The sequence below is a fragment of the Pseudorca crassidens genome, chromosome 6, assembly GCF_039906515.1.
Source record: "Pseudorca crassidens isolate mPseCra1 chromosome 6, mPseCra1.hap1, whole genome shotgun sequence".
NCBI classification, from domain to species: Eukaryota; Metazoa; Chordata; class Mammalia; order Artiodactyla; family Delphinidae; genus Pseudorca; species Pseudorca crassidens.
Genome location: NC_090301.1, coordinates 30,796,951 through 30,822,525, shown reverse-complemented (window position 1 = coordinate 30,822,525; position 25,575 = coordinate 30,796,951). Strand labels below are relative to the sequence as shown.

Sequence of the window (25,575 nt, the reverse complement as noted above, 5' to 3'; positions counted from 1 at the left end):
CAGAACAGGAAAAATGACTGGATATGGTCATGGGTAGGTAGTTGGTGATGGAAGATTGAAGAAGCAGTAGGATTGACGTAAGGATTCTTTAGGGTAGAGAAATCTAAGCATGCCTTCACGTAGAGTGAAAAAAGACATAAACTCAAAGAGAGAAACTGGAGATGCAAGAGAACGGGACAGGAGTAAGAGGAACGAGTGATGGGGCAATGGGCTGCAGTACACAAGGAATGGAGACTCAGGGGGAGGGGGAACCACAGGCTGGCTAGTTGATTGAAAGCCTGACATGTCAGATGGCCTCTTGCTTCTCAGGAGAGTATGAAGTCAGGTTATGGTTTACTGAGAAATCAGTCTCCCAGGATAACATGTGGTATTTCTTCTAGGACCTTAGTAAACAAAAGTGTTATATATCTACACTGGCCCTAAATTCACTGTGATACAATCATGGCCTGTAAGGCACTGTAATCTGTAGTTAAAACCAGAAAAACTGAAGCATATTTAAAATATTTACTGGAATGTCAATATTTCACTTATTCTGCATTGGTCTAAATTAGGTGGATTTAACTCTAAAATTGAATATAATATTACTCCTGCTGAAGGTGACCATGTGTTTTCCTGGTCTTATATACTAGGACCTGAAGGACTTGGTTTCACTGTGGTTACCAGAGATTCTTCCATACATGGTCCTGGTCCCATTTTTGTAAAAAACATTTTACCAAAGGGAGCAGCAATAAAAGATGGCCGCCTACAATCAGGGGACAGAATTTTGGAGGTAAGAATTAGAATGCATATCTTCAATAAAATCTTTCTTGGTGTTTGAAATAAGTATATAAAATGTATTAAATTTTGAATTCAGTATGTTGAAAACTGTACTTATAGACAAGATAAGGACTTTAATTAGAAAACTGGTTAATAAATAGCCTATCTTTGTAAGTCCTCAATAAGGACCATGATATGGGGCCAAATAATATTGAAAAGTTTTCCCTATCTCCTCTTTCTTACTTCTGCCTCTTAGATTCCCTGGGGAATTTGGGTCAAATCCACGAGTTCATCATATATTCAGTTAGGGCTAAGGATTTCAAAGTTGCACCCAAGCCCTTGTAACTGTTTCCTTAAACTTCTCCAAGAGTGGGTCAGCCTGTCTCAGGTTGGTCTATGCATATAGAGAAGTATTTGGAATACCCAAAGCAAGAGGCTTTTTTTTTTTTTTTGTCGTTTATTTTTGTTTGATAGCATCATCTTCTTGGCTAAATATATACTGTCAATTTACCTTTCAAGAAATCATATTCGTTGAAACTGGCTGGTTCCATTGAACTTTCTCATGGCATGGAAGTAGCACTATAGCTTTTTATATAGTTCTAGATCATGATAGAAAATGGGCCAAATGACTAATGTAGCTCCAAATTACAACCTCCAATAATCTATGGGAACCTGATGACTATCATTTTCTAAACATGGAAAATTGTAGAATTATAACAAAAAAACTTACGCCTCAAGAATTGACTGTGTGATAATGGTCCATTTCTCCTGTTTGTATTCGGCAGAGAATGGTAACAGCTAAGCATTTGAAATCAGCTTCCTTCCTACTTGAGGAATCATTCTCTGGTATCTGTCAGTTTGATTTGTCCTTGCTAAGAATGTGATGTCTTAGGGAAAACTGCTGATGCCAATTACTGAATGTCTGAGACTGTCCAGCACCACAATAATGATGGTTGGTATATTGCTAGCATCATAAACATAGTTGGTTTGGGCTCATGTATTCAGTTTTCATCTTTCCAGAGCTTCATTGATCACGGGAGCCCATTTGCTGCTTGCTTTCAAAAACCATCTAGGGCAGAAGGGGATGGCAAGTGTTTTAATTGTGGCTGCTCATACGGTTGCCTGCATTAGGTAAATGGCAGAGATGTCACTGGACGAACTCAGGAAGAGCTCGTGGCCATGCTGAGGAGCACCAAGCAGGGAGAGACGGCATCACTGGTCATCGCCCGCCAGGAAGGAACTTTTCTGCCCCGAGAGCTGGTAATGTTCAGATCACAGTCTTACTGAATTTTCAATACAGAACATAATACACTCAGTGAATTCATAATAGCTGAGAAATGAGTTCTAAGTCATGGGCTTCATTTGTTAAAAAAAAAAAAAAAAAAAAAAGAAGTGAATCACACTTACAGTGTTTTGCCCCTATTTGGGGTATCACTGTTTTAGTGATGATGATGTAATGATGCAGTGAGGTAGGTAACTGCAAACAGTGCTTCAAGTGTACGAATTCAAACACCCTTCAAGGAGGCAATTTAACAGTATTTGATGAAATAAAATGCACATTGAGTATGTGCTATGGGCTAGGCCCTGTGCAAAACACAACCAGCAGAAATGTTCATGGCCCTGCCTTAGTGCAGTTAGCAGTCAAAGGGAAATTAAAATATAACCAAGTATTTAAAACGGTGATGAAGATTATGAAAGCAAACTGCGGAGTGCTACAGTAATATATAACAAGGGAATTAACCTAGTATTGAAGGCTAGGAAAGGCATCTCAAGAGAGAGAATTTCAAGTCTTATTAAAAATGTGTACGCTTTAAAAAAAAAAAAGTGTACCCTTTGACCTAGTAACTATACTTTTAGCAATTTGTCCTAAACTGATCATCAAAGATGTGGAAAAAATTCTTCTATATTGATTTTTTTCTCCGGTCCTATTTATTATAGTGATATATTGGGCATGGTACAACAAGAAGGTACTGGTTAAATAAGTAACTGGATTGCTTTCCAATGAAATATAGTAAGTACTTAAAATGGTCTCTGTGAGGAATTAATAATAATATGAGAAATGTTCATAGGATATTATTAAGTAAAAAGTTGGGTATAAAATGACATATGCAGTATGACAAATTACAATAAAAATCTTTTCTAAAAAGCTGGAAGGAGATGCACTCAGATTGTTGGGATTATGAGAGATTTTTATTTTCTCTTTTTTTTTTTTTTTACAATGAACACATAATATTTATTATTGAAATATTTAAGGAGGCTTTAGAAACTTCAAAGGACTTTTATGGCTAATAATAAAGTAGAATAGATGTGGTCAAAGGACTTCTAATTACCCTTTGTTTTTTATTTCCTTTGAATCTATATAAGAAATGACAAAGGCACATATGGGTAATATGATAGGTTCCCCGAGTTAGATCATCAGAATAGTGAGTGTTGGGAAAATTGAGTATAGTTAACTTGAAAAAAAAAGTTTAGTACTGATAATTGCTATCACATATATAAAGAGTTATTGTATGGATTGGAAAGTAAATTTTAGTCTGTTTCTTCAGATAGTTTATATCCATTAATTTATTTATGCATTAATCCAACAAACAAGTTACTGAGCATGCGCTGTGCACTAACTTGGAGGTTCTGGGGATACAAAAATAATTAAGACTAATTTCCTGTCCTATGTGAGCCTGTTCCAAAACAAATAGTTGGGAGTGATAATGTTACAAGCACTTTCTAACTGTTGAAGCTGTCCAAGATGGAAACAGGTTATTTAGCATACTGAAACAGAACCTGCCTCACCATCTGTCAAAGATGCTCCAGAAACAGTTTTCCTGTTGGTAAGGTGATAAGACTAGATAACCTCTAAGATACCTACTCTGGGTCTAATATTCTGTTACATGTGTTTATATCCATATTTGAATATACAGCCTTCCTGAACCTCCTCTCTTATATATTAACCCTCCTTAGTACTGGCCAAAGGAACCCCTTCCTTCCGTGTTTCTGTACCATGGAGTTTCCTTTCGATCCTTCGTTATCTCTCCCATCATCTTATCCATTTTTCCTCTTGTCCTCTTTTATGCTTTGAGAAGATCCATGGTAAAATAGGAAAGGGGAGATGCACTCCCCACCTCCTTTCCGCTAGTGGACTCCTCCACACTCAGCGCTTTGGAAGGCAGAATCTTGAGTTACGGCCTCATCTCCTCACTGAAGCTCCCGACTCTTCCTAAAGAGAAATGCTGTCAAAACTCGAAGTCTGGATTTTTTTTCTCTAAATTCAGATGGATTCTTTCCCTCAATCTTTTATTTATCCAAAGACGTTGGTCTTTGTCTGCAAGGGTCAAAGTGAAAAGAAACAACACAAAAGGGGGCAGCATGGATATATAGCAGGAAGCCCTTACACTTCTTATTTAATTCGTTGGTTGCTGGTGATAAAAGGGGTTAGAAAACCTCAGTAGGACTATGTACTTGTTTCAGGGATAGGAGAACTAAGAAAGAAGTTTTGATTGTGTATTCTTTTGAACTGTGGTCCTGGGAGGAGTAAAATCCTGCATATAGAGAGAAATATTCCAGGCAGCCCCTAGGCATGCGGAGGAACCCAATAGCAGAGCTCCAGCTAGGAACTCCAACACTCACGAGTCCCTCGTTCCCCATCTAACAGTTAGTTATACCCCTTTTCCATATGTCCTCTAGAATTCCCAACTGCACAGCTAATTCCTTCTTCCTGTAAGCTCTCCCAGCCCCCCTTATCCTCACCGACTCCCACCCCTGCCCCCAGTAAGGGGGAAAGGGATGCTGATCTTATTCAAGTTTGAAACTCTGGAAGCATTTTTAGTCAAAGACGATTACATCTAGAAGTTAGCAAATGGAATAATAGAAGTTTTGGACTAAAGGGAGCTGAAAGAATCTGTGAGTCCAGCTCTACTTTTGTAGCTGAGAAAACAGAGGCTCAGGGTGGTTGAGTAACCATGGGCCATGTGTCCATGGGCCCACAGTCAGCAGGAACTAGATGCCTAGGTTTCTTAGTATTTACTATTGTCTCTAAAGCTCAACTTCTGTCCTTACTACCAACTGTGTGATCCAGAGCAGATCAAAAAATCATTCTGAGGCTCAGTCCTTATCTGTATCATTAGATTTCTGTGACAATTAAAAGAGATAATGCATGCAAAGCTCTAAGTGTTGCTTCTGGTCAACTGTAAGTACTAAATATGTTAGCTATACTTGTTTCTTCTAGTACATTACCACTTCTGTGGTATTGTAAACACAATACTGCATAGGTATTATGGGGTAAATAGATTTATGCAGGCTTACCTGGGATTAACCACTATTTTGAACCTTGATTGTTTTCTTTTTCATTATTTTAATATGTATTCTGGTATCCAAAATACAGAATTACAGACAAAATTTGTGTAACCCACCAAATTTCCAAGCCAGGCAGTCTGTATATATTATTTCACTCTCATTTAATATAATTTAGTGAAATTGGATTTCTATCCCAGAAAGTGATATCATAGGCCAAGCCCACCAGGGAGCATATTAAATTAATTGTGCGACTATGAGATTATAAGTGAAAATAAATTCTTTGTTCTCATCATTTTCTTTGTTATACAAAATTTGGAGGGCATGTGGTTAGTGTCCATTCTCTTAGAATTCTCTGGCAAACAGTCTCTTTGAAAAATATTTGACTTCTAACTGTTCAAATATGTGGAATATTCTTTGTAACCACAGCAAAGCAAGGGCCTTTGAGGCTAACAAGCACTGAAGTAATGTGGACCCAGAATCTTTGTTTTGGAGAAATGTGGAATAATATTATTTTTCCAGCCCAAATACCTGTCTTGAATGCTAAACAGCAGGAACTCTGCAGGAAGTTTATAAAGAGGTCATGTTTGGCATTCATGGGCTATTTCAGTGGGAAATACTCAGAGTATGGCACTGGACTATTTGAAAGCACAGAATAAAGAAGAGTGTGCGACATGATACATCTTTGTATTTTTCTTTCAAAAAATTGAAGGTGGTATCATTTTGGTCTCTTCTCCCTTATTGTGATTGATGCACACACTTGACTTGCCATTGAAAATCTGGCAGGATGAAGGAAGGACAGCACTTCCTGCTTTTGTCTTGTTCTATCTCCTTTGAAGAAAACAAACTGTTTATTGGTTTCCTGTTCAGAGAAACTGTCCTCTCCCTTTTGTTAAGCTGTGCTATTTCGTGAGCTCTGTACCCTCTTAACAGCACTGCTCTGCCTATTTTCTGACAGTTAAATCTTCCTTACTTCCTTGTTATCATTAGCTTCCTGTGAAGTCTTAACGCTCACAGCCAAGGGAGCATGTGGTCAGCAGTTCCACAGGAAGGCCCAATATAGGATGGTCTCTCGAATGTGACCCTCTGTCATTCCAAAGGCCTCAGCGTCCATTTCCTGGTCATTTCTCCTGACTTGCCACATCAGAGAACTGTGCTGAACGCTTGTATTTGCTGGTCCATGTCTTCCTTCCTGAGTAATTGGTTAGTATCACAAGTATAGCAGCACGTTTAGCCAACTTTCTTTCCATCTGTGGCAGTCTGGGTTGAAAATCAAATGAAAGGAATTTATATAATAACATCATTTAATAACATCATTACTATTTAGCTCTTTCTAGTATTTTTACCAAAAGCACTGTGCTTCAAAAGTAATCTTTCCAGAATCCCAGTCCAGAAGATCCTTTGTTGTTCTCATCCCCTTACTGGGTGAGAGTTTATTAAAGAGGTGTTCACATAAGGAACATTTTTGCAAAAGGGACTTTGAGATTAGTGTTGGTAATAGAATCAGAAGGTGAAACTGCTGTATCTGCGCCTGCACTTGAAACAAAAACTATGCTACTTATTCGGTGGTTTGTTTGGTCTGTTCTGTGAGAGACATGGTCTGCAAGTTCTTTTCCATCCCTGATACCTAGAATTATTTTTGTCTTGTGCAAAGTGTCAGATAAAGCTCTCTTTCCATTCAGAAAAGATTCTGAAAAACTAAAGGTTTTCTATGTATTCCACGCCTGTATTTTTAAGGACTTCAGAGAAAGCAGCACTTTATTATTTGCCACGTATGTGCATGTACGTGTACATGTATGCGGCTGTCTTCTTTTGTTTACGGGGGAAAAAAGAAGTATTCTGCCATTTCATTGTTAACCTGTTTAACGTTTCATGTTCTGACCTGCTGCCTTATCTTTAAATTATCCTGAAAATCACAGCAAACCCTGGTGGGTAAAACAAGCTGAAAAAATTTCAAATGTCTTTATAATTTCTACCTGCCACGTTTGCCCGCTATTAAGCACTGGCCTCTGCAAGGGGCAATACCTACATTTCAAGCCAGCAAGTTGCTCCTGCCTGGAATGATTGAGATCCCAAAGTTAGCCATGTTTGTCATGCTGATCTGACCTTCCCTCAGGAACATCGCTTTTGCTGAGAAAAAACTGATGCATGCGTATGTGGAGGCTCCGTTAATAGTTGCTGAGATCGGTGTATTCCAGCACTACCGTTCCACCAGTCCCGGTAACCACCTTAGCAAATGGCATATAGCCCCAACCCCTTCACGGTTTACTCTATCTTCTTCCTAAGTGAAAAATTCACACCTCAGATGTCAAATTATTTAACATCGTGAACCATGCAAGAATTTTAGCTTGAAAACTTAGATGAACCTCATTTAACTGACATTTTATTCCCTTTGGCTATTTGATTCAAAATGATTCCATGCTTAATTAACCAAGGTACTTAAGGAGGAATGAATATTATAGTGGTTATTTGTGGATAAGTAGCAGAAATTGAAGGATGGTTTCAGAATGATTTTTCTACCTAAACCAAGGGTGCAAGAGTTATGTTTTAGAATTTAAATAATTATGCAAAAACCAAAATGCATTGCTATATTTTATAGATTCTCCAAGTAACTCAGTTCTATGACTTCAGATGGAGTCCTTGCTAAGATACAATCTCCACTTCTGCCTCTTTCTACAGTAATTTCAGTTTCCTTCTTACTGCATTTCTGTTCAACCAGTAGTCAAGGCTCTGCAGCATGGCCTCCAGAATCAACAAGATGTGTCCCTGTCCTCAAGAAACTTCTAGCCCATAAAGAAAAAAGAGTGATGAGTTGATCAAATTATGCAAATAAAGTGTTACGGGAATTCAAAGTTGGGGACCAAAAAACCTTTAAGAACCTAATGGTATTGGAGAAGAATCTTGATGATTGAGTAGGATTTCAAAATGCAGAGCTACGGGGGGAAGGAGATAGCGTCTTCAGATACTCAGAGCCTGGAAAATACGAAATACATCAAGGAGATAGTAAGTAGCCCATCCTGGTAGATTACTGAGCAAGGAGCTATCATGAGTAGTATTGTTTGTAAGGGGTGAAAAGGTATTAGGATACCTGCTAGGATCTGTTGCAGTTCACTAGACTGTAATGACGGGGAGCTTAAGAGCTGGGTTCAGTCAGACCTGGGTTGAATCCTGGCTCTCCTACTGATTGGCTGAACGGCCACAATTAAGTTACTTCCCTATGCCCCCACTCATCACACACATGGGGATCAGATTTTTGTCTACCTTAGAGACTGTTTGTTAGCATTAAATGAGATGCATGTATAGGGCACATAGAATGGGATTCAGCAAATGTTACTTGTTATCGTTATTGCTCATCTAAATGAGAGAGATTAAGTGCACAGTTAGGGCTCCCCACTCATTGGGAACAGAGAGGGGTATGGAAATAGAAAACTTTGGCTTTGGCATGTGATAGATGTTAGGGTAATGGCATGAGATATATCCAATCTGCCCAAGTTTTAAGTTTGGATCTCAAACCCAAGTTTGAGTTCTTCTATCTAGAGATAGAAGATACATAGGCAGGTTTGGAGAAGAAAACGATTATTTTTGGCCTAGAATTGTGTTCCTTTCATGGATCCCAAGCTGGTCTATGGCCAGTGATCATCAGCATTTTTGCCTTCTCCCTGCTCTCTAGCCATTCCAAACTTTTTTATCACTTGTTTAAAACATTACCAGTGCCCTCTCTTTGTCAATCAATTGCTGTGAGACTTCGTTCTCCTTAGGACACCCCCTCCCTTCCCTCTCACTGTACAACTCCTTAAGACATTCACTAACAGAGCCTCCTTGAACCCCCAAGTCTGGGTTATGGAGCCTCACTTAGTTTTCCATTTATATTCAAAACTTACCATGCTTCTGAGTCACCTTAAGAACTGTAGACAAATAACAATTAAGAGTCCAGGTTTGGGAGTCTAATGGGCTGAATCCCTGCTTCACAATCTTACTCAACCTCTCTGTCTCAGTTTCTTCACTTGTCAAATAAGGATGATGATAGCACCTACCTTGTAGGGTTGTTGTGAGAATTAGTTGAGCATGGATGCTAACACGTGGCAGGTGTCGAATAGTATTGACTCCTGTTATTTCCCATGCCTGGTGCACACTGTGTGCTCAGTATATATTTGTTGACTGAATAGGTGAAAGCTATGCATTATTAAAGTAGACAATATAGAAAGCTGGAAAAGGTATTGCTAGAACAGCTATTATATATCTACAGCTATCTATATCTAATCTGTATTGAATGCATTATCCATCCTGCTACAATCATTTTAAAACAAAAAATATGCAGAGACTTCCTTAGATATCAGGACACTAGCAACTTTAATTACACACAAGACAATGAGGATAAGGATAGTTAGTATTAAATGTAAAGATGTAGACATAGAGAATGGACTTAAGGACACAGGGTGGGAGGGGGAAGCTGGGGCGAAGTGAGAGTAGCATCGACATATGTACACTATCAAATGTACAATAGCTAGCTAGTGCGAAGCAGCCGCATAGCACAGGGGTATCAGCTCGGTGCTTTGTGACCACCTAGAGGGGTGGGATAGGGAGGGTGGGAGAGAGAAGCAAGAGGGAGGGGGTATATGGGGATATATGTATGCATATGGCTGATTCACTTTGTTGTACCACAGAAACTAACACAGTATTGTGAAGCAGTTATACTCCAATAAAAATCTATTAATTTTTTTTAAAATAAATGTAAATGACAGTTTAGGTAGTTTAAATTATCATGAAGAAGACATTTGCATGGTCTAGTTGTACAGTTTATTTGTAAAGACATATAAAAACAATAAGTATAAGTACTTTTTATTTTAAAACATTAGAGGTATTTTTGAAGTATTAAAAGTATTTTAAAGTACTTTTAAAATGTTTCAATCTTGGCTACAATAACGTGTTAGAACAATGGTCCTCAAAACATGGTCTCAGCCCAGCAGTATAGCATCACCTGGCAACTTGTTAAACATGCAAATTCTCAGGCTCCCTCCAGAGCTAAGAAATCAGAAACTCTAGGGGTGGAGCTCAAAGATGTATTTTAACAAGCACTCCAGATAGTTCTGATGCTCCCTCAAATTTGAGAACCACTGGAATAGTGGTTTAGTTGTAGAGTGTAATAAGGCCTGTAGGATAACTTACTGCCTGTAGCTGACTAGCTTCAATAATCACATTTTCAACTTTATCTTTCTGTTCTGCAAACAATTTCCTGCTCTGTGAACAGTATTCAGTGAGGGCTACCCTGGTGGCACAGTGGTTGAGAGTCTGCCTGCCGATGCAGGGGACACGAGTTCGTGACCCGGTCCGGGAGGATCCCACATGCCGCAGAGCAGCTGGGCCCGTGAGCCATGGCTGCTGAGCCCGCGTCCGGAGCCTGTGCTCCACGGCGGGAGAGGCCACAGTGGTGAGAGGCCCGCGTACCGCAAAAAAAAAAGAAAAAGAAAAAGGTATTCAGTGCAAATTTCAAGCGCAATTGAGTTACGTATCTTGAGCCACGTGCCCCTCATTTTGGCAAAGGGCCAGTACTGAACGCAATCCAGTTACTCAGCTCAATTACACCTGACTCATTTAGGCAAACTCAATTGTACTTGACTTTTTCATGCCCAACTCGATTGTGCTTTAAAATTTTCACTCTCAATTTGATTGTGCTCAAAGTGTGTTATGTGCCACCTTGTAACTTGTAGATTTAGACACATACCAAAGGGAGGTACTTTTAGGGAAGCTTAGAAGATTGGGTTATTGGCATTTGTTTGCAGTTACATTTATTTTATCTCCAACAGGGTGTACTGTAGGTAAGGTATCCTCCACCGGCCCCGTGCATGGACCATAATCTACCATCCCCATTCTGCTGTGTTGAATTCAGGTCAAAGTTTGTAAAGTTCCTAAGAAAGTAATCCTCGTGTACTGTCACAGAGCCACTATGCTTAGTTGTTCCCATTTATCTCATTTTAAAGGTGGCAAAAAATGAGGCACAGAGATATTGCCCCGTACCAAAATTTATACTGTTTGTCAAAATCAGAAATATTTTTAAAGGAAGACTTCCACCTCACTGAGATGAGCATCGTGCCTTCTCACTTGTGCTGTGTACTAAAAGACCAGACCCTTAATCTCTGCCAATTTTTAAAAGTGCATTCAAGAACCCACAAGGCTGAGGGATTAATAGTCATCTGCTACTCCCTGGGAGGTACTCATACCTAAAAGAATTTTACTGAACCCTTGTCAGCAAAATCTAGTCTTGATAAAATAGATGATGATAAATGCTCTGGTTCAGCATTATTAAAACAGATGGTGGAAGTGCTGGCCATTTTGCCTGGTTGTGTGGCTTCCAGGTGTCAGAATGAAATACTTAATGGGTTTTATCACAAGACTGGTTTTGTTGGAGTGCGGAAGGGGTTCAAGGAGGAGTGTTCTGTGCTGAAAAGAAGCTCTCCTGACATTCAGAGGACTGGGGCCTAATTACATTCTCTTGCAAAGCTAAGGATGAAGAGCCATGAGATCTGGCCGTACTCTCATGGCACAAGACATATGTCTTATTAGTGGCCACTGTGGCCATGATTAGGCTTCCGGAGGCTAGAAAAAAGAAGAGTTTTCTGAATATACATGTTTAAACAGCTCAGAAAAAGGAATATTGTGACCAGCCACAGACTGTATCCTTCTTACTATCCAGTTAGCAAAATGTTACCAGTAATTCATGCCAGCTGTTGCTATGGAACAGCTGGATAAGAAGGTGTTACCAAGCTCAGGGATGACCTTGATTTGCCTAATTACCCCGATGCCTGTGATCAGTACATTTGTTAAGGTACATTCGCTGTAAGATAAGGAAATGCATTCATTTTGTAAAGGATATTTAAAGATTAAGGGGAAAAAAGTACTTCCATAATTGGTTGTGGTCGACTTTTCCAGCTGTTATCAAAGTAAATACCACACATGTGAAACTGCCGCGAGAGTCCCTTTCACTTTGAAAGTATACCCAGAGGTTTGAACATGTTGCATCTGCCTGTTTTTCAAGAAAATGTGTGATCTTTGTCGTTAAAGAATATCAGCTTAAGATTGTTACTTTTTTTTTTTTTTTTCCTAAGGGCTGATAAAACAGAGATAGACACTTAAGTAACAATCTGTTGCCACTTACCTCTTCCCATGCCCCGTCCCTAAAGATTCTCTGGGCAATGACTTTTAAATATGTTCTCATTATTTTTAATGAGTGTGCAGAACGTATGATGCATAATGCACCAGTAGATAGGTGCCCTTCTACTGAACTTGTCAGATACAATAAAACATCGAAGGAGTTAAGATGCATTTTTCTTTAAGATATTAGAATTATTTAAATTAAGATGCCCAAGTACAAATCATGTACTATTCAATTCCTGTTGCTGCCTAAAGAAAGCCCCACCCCAGTCTTAGTTCTCTCTTTAAAAAAGAATGTTTTATCACAATGTTAAGAAGACAAAAGGACATTTAATATTGTTATATCTCTTTAAGTATACCCTTCTTTAAATCTGCCCCAATGGCAGGATATTCAATTATAAACGAGCTCAATTATGTTTCCTGGCCACTTACTGAGTTATATGAAGGACTTTTATCACCAAGTCTTTCCGTAATTAATTCTTTGCATTTCTTAGAGACTTAGGACCTAAGGAAGGATTGTTTAACAGCTTAAAATGTTATTTCAGTTTTCTTAGATTTCCTCTTTCTCTTCTTTTCCTGCTTCTCTCCATTTCTTTCTTGCTCTAACCTATCATCCGCCTTTCTGGAAGCAAATAACACTTAGTATGGTATCTCTCAATTGCAGAATATTTTTATTTCTATATTACATTAAAATGCCAGGTGGTGACGAAGAGGAAAGTAATAGTATATATTATGTTAAAGTACATTAAAATGCCAAGCGGTAGATGAAGATGGTGGTAGAATGGAGAAATATATCATCCCCAAGAACAACAAAGCCTCCCCTTGCTGGTCTCTGTTGCATAAATATTGGTGCCTCTGGCTCCTGGTTTATGGAACTGTCAGCCTTAGCACCCTCTACGTGTTACAGACTTTCAGCCTGACTCAACAGGGCTCCCTTCTCTCCTTCCTAGCAGCTACATCTTTCAGCTGTAGACCCTTGACTTCCCGCTGGAGGGGAAAAACACACAGAAACAAACAAACAAAAAACCAGAAAGTGGCAAAACACAAAAACACCCAACCACAGCATGTTACCCATGACTTGCTTGCACTCCATCTCCCTGAGATCACATGCTTCTCATCCATGATACACAAAGAGAGACTGATGTTCAGGAGAATTGTCTTCTTGGGCCTCCCTTTCCCTCTATGTCTGGATCTACATTGATGATAACGGGACCCAGTTGTTCAACAAATATTTACTGAACATCTGTTTCCAGTTCAGTTGATCAAATACTTATTGTTTGTTTATGCTAGGTGTTGTACCAGGCACTGGGTATTCTAAAATGCACTAAATCGTGATCCCTGAACTACCAGAGCTTATAGACAATGCTAAGCGCCGTCAGAGAAACAGGGTAAGAATATGGCATAGTACCTATCATCTGTGGGGAAAGCTAGTGGGAGGGAAGTAGGTGTGCAAATTCAAGGAAGAAGCTGAGAGATTAATAGTGAACTAGAAGTTAAAAAAGAAAGAAATTAATAAGGGTTTTTAAATCATGAAAAATTTCATTTATGGGGTAGGACTTTGGTTGGGCCATGGATAAATTCAAAGAAGCGAAGAGGGAAAAACTTCCAGGAATATGGAGAAGCATGAGCCAAAGGCAGGAAGGAAAACTGAGGAAAAGGAAGGAGAGAAACGAAGCATCTTGGTTATAGTGATATTCTTGTTGGCTACTTATGCTATCACAGCAAAATTTGCAAGTCTATAACAAGGCCATTTCTAGGGATAGCATAGGAAATCCCTCAAATGTGAATTTAGGATCTATTTGAAGCCCTCTTTTATAAGATCTTCATTTATAAGTTTTGTGTTTGGGCTTATTCGTGTAGCCTACATTCAACTGGAGCATCTACTGGGCTGGAAAGTCCAAGATGGCATCCGTTACAAGGCTTTCAGTTGGTGCTGGCTGTTGGGTGGGGCACTTTGGTTCTCCTTCATGTGCCTTCTCATCCTCCAGAAGGCAGTACATATTCCTTACATGACATTCTCAAGACAGCAGAAGCAGAAGATGCAGGTGTTCTTAAGGCCCAGCCTTGCAAGTTGCACAATGTTACTTCTGCCTCATTCTCTTGGCCAGAGCAAGTTACATGGCCAATCAAGGTTCACAAGAGAGGTGGATGGATTCTACCTTTGGACAGAAAGAGCAGTAGTCATGTTTCAAGAAGGCATAATTCACTGGGACCAATATTACAGTCTCTCACGTTAGGTTAGGAAAGTTGGTGAGTACACTGTTCTATAGCAGAATGAGTATTGGTCAGGGATGTAAGATTAATTTACCGGCCCAGGGCTTCCACTGGATGGTTGAGTTTTTAGAAAGGCCATTTAACTTCTTGGGTCTTATCTTTCTGTATTGTATTCACAAAACTTTTATCGAGTTCTTAGTGCAAATAGAGTGCAAGAGATAAAACGTCTATAAGCCATTCCCCTTTCCCTACTTTGCTGTTTAGCAACATTTTAACCATGACATTCTTGCTAAACATAAATTGCTGTCTCTATTCTGGATACTTCTCTCCCTAGGTGAGAGATATGCTTTTCCCTTTTTTTCCCATCCCATGTAGAGGTTTACTCTATAGTAGACACCCACGACCTGGATTGGGGACCAGGAGTCAGGGTTGGATAGTGTAGATAGTGATAAACTAATAAATACTAAGATTAAATCATCAGAATAAGAAGTATTTTGACAGTAAAATGGGAGAAGACTTTCCTTATCTATAAAATGAGAAGACTAAACTAAATGGTCTCTTAGATCTCTTCCTACTGGAAATTTCTGTGAATTTCTGTGCATCAGATCTTGGCATGACACCCCATAAAGACAGTGCCTGAATTATGAATAATCTGTGTATATAAATGGGCAGCAGGAGTCCACCTCTGAGTGTTTGTTCCACAGTTCAGAATGCCTTGGGAGCTTCTGACCTAAAGAATGCCTTCTCCTAAGTAAGTGTAGAGCTAACAAATTGCCAACAGATATCCCTCTTCTGGCCACCTTTTCAACCCCCTGCCATCGTGGTGCTTGTTGCCATAGTAGTTAGTAGACACAGATGGAGCCCTTCTTCTAATACTCTCCTGACACCACCATTGCTATGGGTACCATAACAGACTTCTCCCATAGCTAGCTCAGAAGAGAATGTGTTCCTTCTTTCCTAAATTGGAAATTTAGGTGTATTTTCCCATAGAACATTCTTAAATATAGTCCATCCAATAGAATGTAAATTCCTATGTACTGTTATGTTTTGAAGATACTGCAGAGTGAACAAACCATGCTGGCTAATTGAAACCTAGGCACAATTTACCAGTATTTCTTTTTAGGAAAATAAAAAATCGAGTCCCAAGAATCAAATTTACAAACCAACTTACAGCATACAACCTGTTTTCTGACTAGAAATTGCCTTGTCTGTACCCACAGTCACAGTTTATTTAAAGCTTATTTCCATTACGCATAGAGAAAGGTGAATGAATTACAAACACTATTCATTAATATTTTGGCCATCCTTAATGGAATAAAAAAAAAAATCTCTGGGTTCTGGATCCTTCTATTAGAAAAAGATGACTGTGTCAACACTAGCACCTTGATGAAAACTTGGCAGGTATTTTCAACGTAATTATTAATGCAAGCCACCTCAGTTCCTCTTGGGTACTAGACAGGTTGTAAATAAATTATATAAATAAATATTAATGTAATTATCAACTTGATAGTTTTATGTGCTGTGTAGGCATGCAAGAAAATTAAAGATGAAGGCTGCTGTACTTGTTCACGTGTGAGGACCTACATAAGAGTGACTTATTCCCTGTATGGTAAGGAGATAGATCGAGCACTAGATCGTACACTAGATCGAGCCTTATCCTCAGCTGCCTGAGTATGACTGTAAAAATATATATATGTAATTTTTCATGGTGGTTAAGTTAATAACATGCCACTATAATTTGTGTACTTCTTTTTGTACTTCTTTGTGTACTTTGGGAACCAAATCATATACATCCTAGCTGGAAAGAAAGTAAAGGCAAAATACCTACAAACAAGCTAGAGGCTTAGTTTTTTAAAAGCCCAGTCTTTGCAGTCAAATAGTAGTTCAGAGGTTCCTCTTTAACCTGCAGGGTTTCTTCATAAAAGAATACCGATAGCATGTAAATGTCTTACTTCCTTCACAAACCTTTGAAAATGTAACCCAAAGATTGCGTTGTCTCTCACCCTCAGCTCTCAGTAGCTCTCTAGGGAGTGGGCATGTCTTATCAGGCAGGAGCAACCAGGCAAGGGCAGCCGGCACATTGAGAGACCAGGGCAGCGTAGTGGTCAAGGCCACTGGGCAGGTAGTGAAAGGCCTCTCGCTGTGTTAAACAAATGCGGTTTCCTTCCCGCCTTCTGCAGGAGCTAACTTTGTTTTGCACTTCTCTTCTGGTATAAGAACAGTAAGGATTCATAAGGCCATTCTGCCTGTGTGGAGATGTGCATTAGATTATCATAAACCCACAGATAAAAAGTGCAGTGGTCAATGAGAACAGGCATTCTTGGATGAAATAAAAGGTTTAATTGAAAGTGCTGTCCCATGGGAGATAGGTGATTGAGCGTGGTATTGTCGATATCAATTACCATAGACCAGAGAGTGAAGAAAATAAAAGGAAGACCATTCTTTTTTTTTTTTTTTTCTGAGTTCCCAAATCTGTTTCTCTTTAAGAGGAGGTGGGAGATTATCTTAATAGGATGCTAAGGAAAAAAAGTGAGCTCTTGTTCATACACAGTGTTCTTAGAACACTTATAAAATTCTAGGAAGTTGCAGCTGAATTTACTACTAGTACAGATATTTTTTATTGGAAGTTAGAGATCTAGACAGAGTACAAAGTGTACTGATGCTGAATAATGGTTAAAATTGATAAATATCTATTGTGTTGAGTTATATGAGTAAATGATTTGCACTTACAAGTATAGAAATTTTTGGTTCTTTGATTATGTCTCTCAGCTTGTTTTTTTAGTAGGTTGGGTTTCTGTTCTACAATGTAACAGAAAAGAAAAAAATAAGTTGAAGAGGCTTTTGAACATACGGTCCCCATTAAACACTAAACGGCTTGCTTTGTATCACTAAGATATGGCTCCCTTATAAATCACGCATATTTGTCTAGCCATGCCCTACTTTTGATGTGGCTAAAACAATGAGATGAACTCTACATTCATAGAGACAAAGACTGGGATCAAGGACTGCCTTAACAAGAAAATAATTGGTCAGGTGTCTCTTTTACCAGTCATTAACATATTTGAATTAAGAGTTTGAGTTTCCTTTAGGTCAAATAGAGTAGAAAAAATATTCTGGATTATCTGTGCCTAATGTGCAATACATTTGAAAGGACAAAGACAGGGAGATACCAAATATATTTAGTATTTTACTTGGTGTTTTACACAATGCTGCCCAATTTAGTTAAAAAAAAAAAAAAACCTGTCAAAGCAACTTTTAGTTTATTTGCTTTTCAGTCTTATTTAGAACAAATGAATTTGCTCAGTAAGTGAATTTAAACTTCTTAGACAATTGTTTAGGAGTGGACATAGACACAGTCTTAGGTTTGAATGTGAAAAATTGCTTTTTTAGGGTTAATTTGAACAGGGTAATTGCCAAGTAGTACCAGCTGTCATAATAAAGGAGAAGTGAGTGACAGGTTTACTCCACCCCATATCAAAACTCAAGAGCGGATATGGTGATCAGAAGAGCCAAAATAAATGTGAGTTCTTAGAAACATTTGCAAGCTATTTTCTTGCAAAGCTCAGCCCTTCATAGGCATCAAAGTACAAACGTGTCGTGATTAAGCTTAGCACTATTATAGAAATGAGAAAGTGGGATCACTGTTGCTGTAGATATCCGAAATGCACTACCTAATACTCCGAAGTTCCATTAGGTGATGGTGGTGACAGTGGTCTATATTACAAAGTATTGGGACTTAACTAGCAGTTTTTAAACTACTTTTAATATTAGTGAAAATGTCACCCATTTGAGCTGCAATAGAAGAACTAACTGATGCAGCACTTGTCTGCGATGCTCTTTAATATTTACTGCACACTTATTCTCAGGCATTCATTGGAATAGGTGCTAGTGGCATAAATAGAAGTGAAGTGGACCTTGTTGCCCTTGAAATCCTTGAAGATTTATATAATAACAAATAACTATAATGTGATTAGTGCTATAATTGAATTATGTATAGAGACCCAGGTGAGGGCCCAGCCACAGAGAGCAGGTGACAGTTCAGCTGGGTTTTGATTGGTATGTAAGAGTTTTCAGTGGGTGTCAAAGTGGGAGGAGGAGAGAGAATTATTTTTAGAGAGAATCCCACCTAAGAAGTAAGAGGAGCTCTTTGTAACATTTAATTAATTAACTTCAGTTCTATCTAACAAACATGTTAGAAAGTTTAGGCCAGAAGTGTTAAAACTATGCTTTTGTAGATAAGATGCAAGACATACCTGTCCCTTTTTTTTGGGCCTTTTAATGCTATTATTTCAAGAAGGGCATTATGGCAGAGAAGCATCAAATAAATAATTTATGAAGTCATCCTCTAACAAATATTTTTTATACATATGCATTCTGTCAGATGCTAAACTGGATTGAAAGTTGAATTAAACATAATACCTGCCTTTGGTGAGATCACAGTGCTATAGTGGAATCAGAGCAGGCACACCAGCAAATAATTGTAAGAATAGAAAGAAAGGGATGAGAATCATAAGAAAAGGAGAAAAACAGAAGAACGGAACTCAGAGGAAGGCAAATTGTTTTCCTACTGATAAAATCAGAGAAGGAAGAGGCAGCTTGCATGCTGAGACACAAAGACTGGGTGTTTGGAAATACTAAGTAAGGAGTCTTTGATTCCATTATAACTTTGCTGTAAAATTTCCTTTGAGATGAAAATAATTGCTGCACTTTATATATATACACACATACGAAATAAAGATGTTTCCCTATGTGTATGATTTCATTATCATAAAAAGTGTAGGTCTGTACCATCAGGAAAATGCTTGACTAAAAAGATTCATTCACTCTTTATGCTTAGATGATTCTTCATTTTTCATGTATCAGAGTAAAAATGGACCTGTGATGGATTAATTTAAAAAAATTTAATTCCTTAGTAATGAACTAAATTGAGATAGTCCTTGTTTATTCTTTGAAGCATACTTTACTTTGTTGGAAAATGAAGATCGGTTATTTCAGGGAAGAAAGAAGTCCTGCTAATCCTACATCTAGGGAAATATTGATTGGAAGTATGCTGAACTTTTAAACTTCTTGTAATTACAGACTGATTTTACAGGAATGAAGACCATAGAAATTGCTCCCTTACTCTTGGCCTGCTTTCCTGTATATATAACAGCAAAGGAGAAAAACATTTGGAAGATGAATACTGAAGAAGAATAATGCAAAGTTAAAGGCAACATTCAGCAGCCCAAGCCAGTTATTAGGACTCTGGGGCTTCTGAAGAGTCCCTCGTAAGAACGTGCCAGATCCAGTGCTGGGTCGCCTCAGGCCAAACAACCAACAGGGAGGGAACTCAACACACCACCCCCCATCAGCAGACAAGTGGATTAAAATTTTAATAAGCTCTGCCCACCAGAGCAATACCCAGCTCTACCCACCACCAGTCCCTTCCATCAGGAAGCTTGCACAAGCCTCTTAGATAGCCTCATCCACCAGAGGGCAGACAGCAGAAGCAAGAAGAACTACAAGCCTGTGAGACAAAAACAACAAACACAGAAAGATAGACAAGATGAAAAGGCAGAGAACTATGTACCAGATGAAGGAACAAGATAAAACCCCAGAAAAACAACTAAATGAAGTGGAGATAGGCAACCTTCCAGAAAAAGAATTCAGAATAATGAGAGTGAAGATGATCCAGGACCTCAGGAAAAGAATGGAGGCAAAGATAGAGAAGATGTAAGAAATGTTTAACTAAGACCTAGAAGAATTAAAGAGCAAACACCTAGAAGAATTAAAGAACAAACAAACAGAGAGGAACAATACAACAACTGAAATGAAAAATACACTAGAAGGGATCAATAACTGAGAATAACTGAGGCAGAAGAACGGATAAGTGACCTGGAAGACAGAACAGTGGAATTCACTGCTACAGAACAGAATAAAGAAAAAAGAATGAAAAAAAATGAAGAGAGCCTAAGAGACCTCTGGGACAACATTTAACACACCAACATTCATGTTATAAGGGTCCCAGAAGGAGAAGAGAGAGAGAAAGGACCTGAGAAAATATTTGAAGAGATTATAGTTGAAAACTTCCCTAACATGGGAAAAGAAATAGCCACCCAAATCCAGGAAGCACAGAGAGTCCCAGGCAGTATAAACCCAAGGAGAGACCTCCAAGACACATAGTAATCAAATTGACAAAAATCAAAGACAAAGAAAAATTATTGAAAGCAACAAGGGAAACACGACAAATAACATACAAGGAAACTCCCATAAGGTTAACAGCTGATTTCTCAGCAGAAACTCTACAAGCCAGAAGGGAGTGGCATGATATACTTAAAGTGATGAAAGGGAAGAATCTACAACCAAGATTACTCTATCTGGAAAGGATCTCATTCAGATTCGATGGAGAAATCAAAAGCTTCATAGACAAGCAAAAGCTAAGAGAATTCAGCACCACCAAACCAGCTCTTCAACAAATGCTAAAGGAACTTCTCTAAGTGGGAAACACAAGAGAAGAAAAGGACCTACAAAATAAATCCCAAAACACTTAAGAAAATGGTCATAGGAACATACATATCGATAATTACCTTAAATGTGAATGGATGAAATGCTCCAACCAAAAGATACAGGCTGGCTGAATGGATACAAAAACAAGACCCATCTCTTTGCTGTCTACAAGAGACCCACTTCAGACCTAGGGGCACATACAGACTGAAAGTGAGGGGATGGAAAAAGATATTCCATGCAAATGGAAATCAAAAGAGAGCTGGAGTAGCAATACTCATATCAGATAAAATAGACGTTAAAATAAAGAATGTTACAAGAGACAAGGAAGGTCACATATAATGATTCAAAGGATCAATCCAAGAAGAAGATACACCAATTACGAATATATATACACCCAACATAGGAGCACCTCAATACATAAGGCAAATGCTAACAGCTGTAAAAGAGGAAATCTACAGTAACACAATAATAGTGGGAGACTTTACCACCTCACTTACACAGATGGACATATCATCCAGACAGAAAATAAGGAAACACAAGCTGTAAATGACACAATAGACCAGGTAGATTTAATTGATATTCATAGGACATTCCACCTGAGAGCAGCAGATTACACTTTCTTCTCAAGTGCACACAGAACATTCTCCAGGATAGATCACATCTTGGGTCACAAATCAAGCCTCAGAAAATTTAAGAAAATTGAGATAATATCAAGCATCTTTTCTGACCACAATGCTATGAGATTAGAAATAAATTACAAGGAAGAAAACGTCAAAAACACAAACATATGGAGGCTAAATAATACGTTACTAAATAACCAAGAGATCACTGAAGAAATCAAAAAGGAAATCAAAATATACATAGAGACAAATGGCAATGAAAACACGATGATCCACAACCTACGGGATGCAGCAAAAGCAGTTCTAAGAGGGATGTTTATAGCAATACAATCCTACCTCAAGAAATAAGAAGAATCTCAAATAAAGCAATCTAACCTTACACCTAAAGGAACTAGAGATAGAAGAATAAACAAAACCCAAAGTTAGTAGAAGGAAAGAAATCATGAAGATCAGAGCAGAAATAAATGAAATAGAAACAAAGAAAACAATAGCAAAGATCAATAGCACTAAAATCTGGTTCTTTGAGAAGATAAACAAAATTGATAAACCTTTAGCCAGACTCATCAAGAAAAAGAGGCAGAGGACTCAAATCAATAAAATTAGAAATGAAATAGGAGAAGTTACAACAGACACCGCAGAAATACAAAGCATCCTAAGAGATTACTACAAGCAACTGTATGCCAATAAAATGGACAACCTGGAAGAAATGGACAAATTCTTAGAAAGGTATAAACTTCCAAGACTGAACCAGGAAGAAATAGAATATATGAACAGACCAATTACAAGTAATGAAATTGAAACTGTGATTAAAAATCTTCCAACAAACAGAAGTCCATGATCAGATGGCTTCACAGGTGAATTCTATCAAACATTTAGAAAAGAGCTAACATCCATCCTTCTCAAACTCTTCCAAGATATTGCAGAGGAAGGAACACTCCCAAACTCATTCAACGAGTTCAGATGGCTTCACAGGTGAATTCTATCAAACATTTAGAAAAGAGCTAACATCCATCCTTCTCAAACTCTTCCAAGATATTGCAGAGGAAGGAACACTCCCAAACTCATTCAACGAGGCCACCATCACCCTGATACCAATACCAGACAAAGATATCACAAAAAAAGAAAATTCAGACCAATATCACTGATGAATATAGATGCAAAAATCCTCAACAAAATACTAGCAAACAGAATCCAACAACACATTAAAAGGATCATACACCATGAGCAAGTGGGATTTATGCCAAGGATGCAAGGATTCTTTAATATACACAAAACAATCAATGTGATAAACCATATTAACAAATTGAAGGAGAAAAACCATATGATCATCTCGATAGACGCAGAAAAAGATTTTCACAAAATTCGACAGCCATTTATGATAAAAACTCTCCAGAAAGTGGGCTTAGAGGGAATCTATGTCAACACAATAAAGACCATATACAACAAATCCACAGCAAACATCATTCTTATGGTGAAAAACAGAAAGCATTTCCTCTAAGATCAGGAACAAGACAAGGATGTCCACTCTCACCACTCTTATTCAGCATAGTTTTGGAAGTCATAGCCACAGCAATCAGAGAAGAAAAAAAAATGAAAGGAATACAAATTAGAAAAGAAGAGGTAAAACTGTCACTGTTTGGAGATGACATGATAGTATACATAGATAATCCTAAAGATGCCACCGGAAAACTACTCGAGCTAATCAATGAATATGCTAAAGTTGGAGGATACAAAGTTAATGTACAGAAATCTCTTGCATTTCTATACACTAACAATGAAAGATCGGAAAGAGAAATTAAGGAAACAATCCCATTCATCATTGCAAGAAAAAGATAAAATACCTAGGAATAAACCTACCTAAGGAGGTAAAAGACCTGTACTCAGAAAACTATAAGACACTGATGAAAGAAATAAAAGATGACACCAGCAGATGGAGAGATGTACCATGTTCTTGGATTGGAAGAATCAATATTGTGAAAATGCCTATACTACCCAAAGCAATCTACAGGTTCAATGCAATCCCTATTAAATTATCAGTGGCATTTTTTACAGAACTAGAACAAAAAATCTTAAAATTTATATGGAGGCACAAAAGACCCTGAATAGCTAAAGCAACCTTGAGAGAAAAAAAGAGAGCTAGAGGAATCAGACTCCCTGACTTCAGACTATAATACAAAGCTACAACTTCAGGACAATATGGTACTGCCACAAAAACAGAAATATAGATCAATGGAACAGGATAGAAAGCCCAGAGATAAAACCACGTATGCTCAACTAATCTATGATAAAGGAGGCAAGGATATACAATGGAGAAAAGACGGTTTCTTCAATAAGTGGTGCTGGGAAAACTTGAGAACTACATGTCAAAGGATGAAATTAGAACACTCCCTAGCACCATTCACAAAAATAAACTCAAAATGGATTAAAGATCTAAATGTAAGACCGGACACTATAAAACTCTTGGAGGAAAACATAGGAAGAACACTCTTTGACATAAACCACAGCAAGATATTTTTGACCCACCTCCTAGAGTAATGGAAACAAAAACAAAAATAAACAAGTGAGACCTAATGAAACTTAAAAGCTTTTGCATAGCAAAGGAAACTATAAACAAGACAAAAGGACAGCCCTCAGAATGGGAGAAATTATTTGCAAACGAATCAATGGACGAAGGATTAATCTCCAAAATATATAAACAGCTCATACAGCTCAATATTAAAAAGACAACCCAATCCAAAAATGGGCAGGAGACCTAAATAGACGTTTCTCCAAAGAAGACATACAGATGGCCAAGAGGCACATGAAACGCTGCTCAGTATCACTAATTATTAGAGAAATCCAAATCAAAAGTACAGTGAGGTATCATTTCACACCAGTTAGAATGGGGATCATCAGAAAATCTATAAACAACAAATGCTGGAGAGGGTGTGGAGAAAAGGGAACCCTCTTGCACTTTGGTGGAAATGTAAATTGACACAACCACTGTGGAGAGCAGTATGGAGATTCCTTAAAAAACTAAAAATAGAACTACCATATGACCCAGCAATCCCATTACTGGTCATATACCCAGAGAAAACCATAATTCAAAAAGACACATGCACCCCACTCTTCATTGCAGCACTGTTTACAGTAGCCAGGTCGTGGAAGCAACCTAAATGCCCATCAACTGATGAATGGATAAAGAAGATGTGGTACATATATACAATGGAATATTACTCAGCCATAATAAGGAACAAAATTGGGTTATTTGTATAGAGACGTGGATGGACCTAGAGACTGTCATGCAGAGTTAAGTAAGTCAGAAAGAGAACAACAAATGTATATTAACACGTATATGTGGAACCTAGAAGAATGGTACAGGAGAACCGGTTTGCAGGGCAGAAATTGAGACACAGATGTAGAGAACAAACATATGGACACCAAGCGGGGGAAGCGGGGGTTGGGGGTGGGGGTGGTGGGATGAACTGGGAGCTTAGGGTTGCCATATGTACACTAATATGTATAAAATAGATAACTAATAAGAATAATAACATTCAAAAAAAAAAAAAAAAAAAAGAACCTGGCAGAAACAGTGCAAGAATGTTAAAGAGGGAGTCTTCTTAGATCTAGGCTACCTACTTCCTCTCTCTTGGTGAGATCTCACAGACCCAGAAGCCACTCTGAAGGCCAAACTGTAGGATGACTATAACCTGATGTCTCATTCTGGTAGGGATGCTATAACAGTACCACACACTGGATAGCTTATAAACAGTAAAAACTTATTTCTCACAGTTCTGGAGGCTGGAAGTCCAAGGTCAGGGTGCCTGCATGGTCAGGTGAGGGCCGTCTTTTGGGTTGCAGACTTCTTATTGTATCTCTGTATGGTGGAAGGGCTAGGAATCTCTGTGGGGTCTCTTTAATAAAGGCACCAATCCCATGAGGGTGTCGCCTTCATGACCTAATCACCTCCCAAAGGCCCCACCCCTTAAAACTATCTCCTTGGAGATTAGGATTTCAACATATGAATTTTGGGGGTACGAAAACATGCAGACTATAACAGATGCATATATGTGTCAAATAGAAAATG

General features: G+C 38.3%; 1 protein-coding gene across 1 annotated transcript in view; it reads left to right on the top strand.

Moving 5' to 3' along the window:
* Positions 1 to 25,575, top strand: part of PARD3B (par-3 family cell polarity regulator beta) — a 1,041,103-nt gene that overhangs the window by 545,339 nt on the left and 470,189 nt on the right. Inside the window, exons 9-10 of the mRNA XM_067740882.1 lie at positions 630 to 769; positions 1,888 to 2,016. Of these exons, the coding sequence (XP_067596983.1) occupies positions 630 to 769; positions 1,888 to 2,016 (269 nt within the window). The remainder of the gene's footprint in view (positions 1 to 629; positions 770 to 1,887; positions 2,017 to 25,575) is intronic.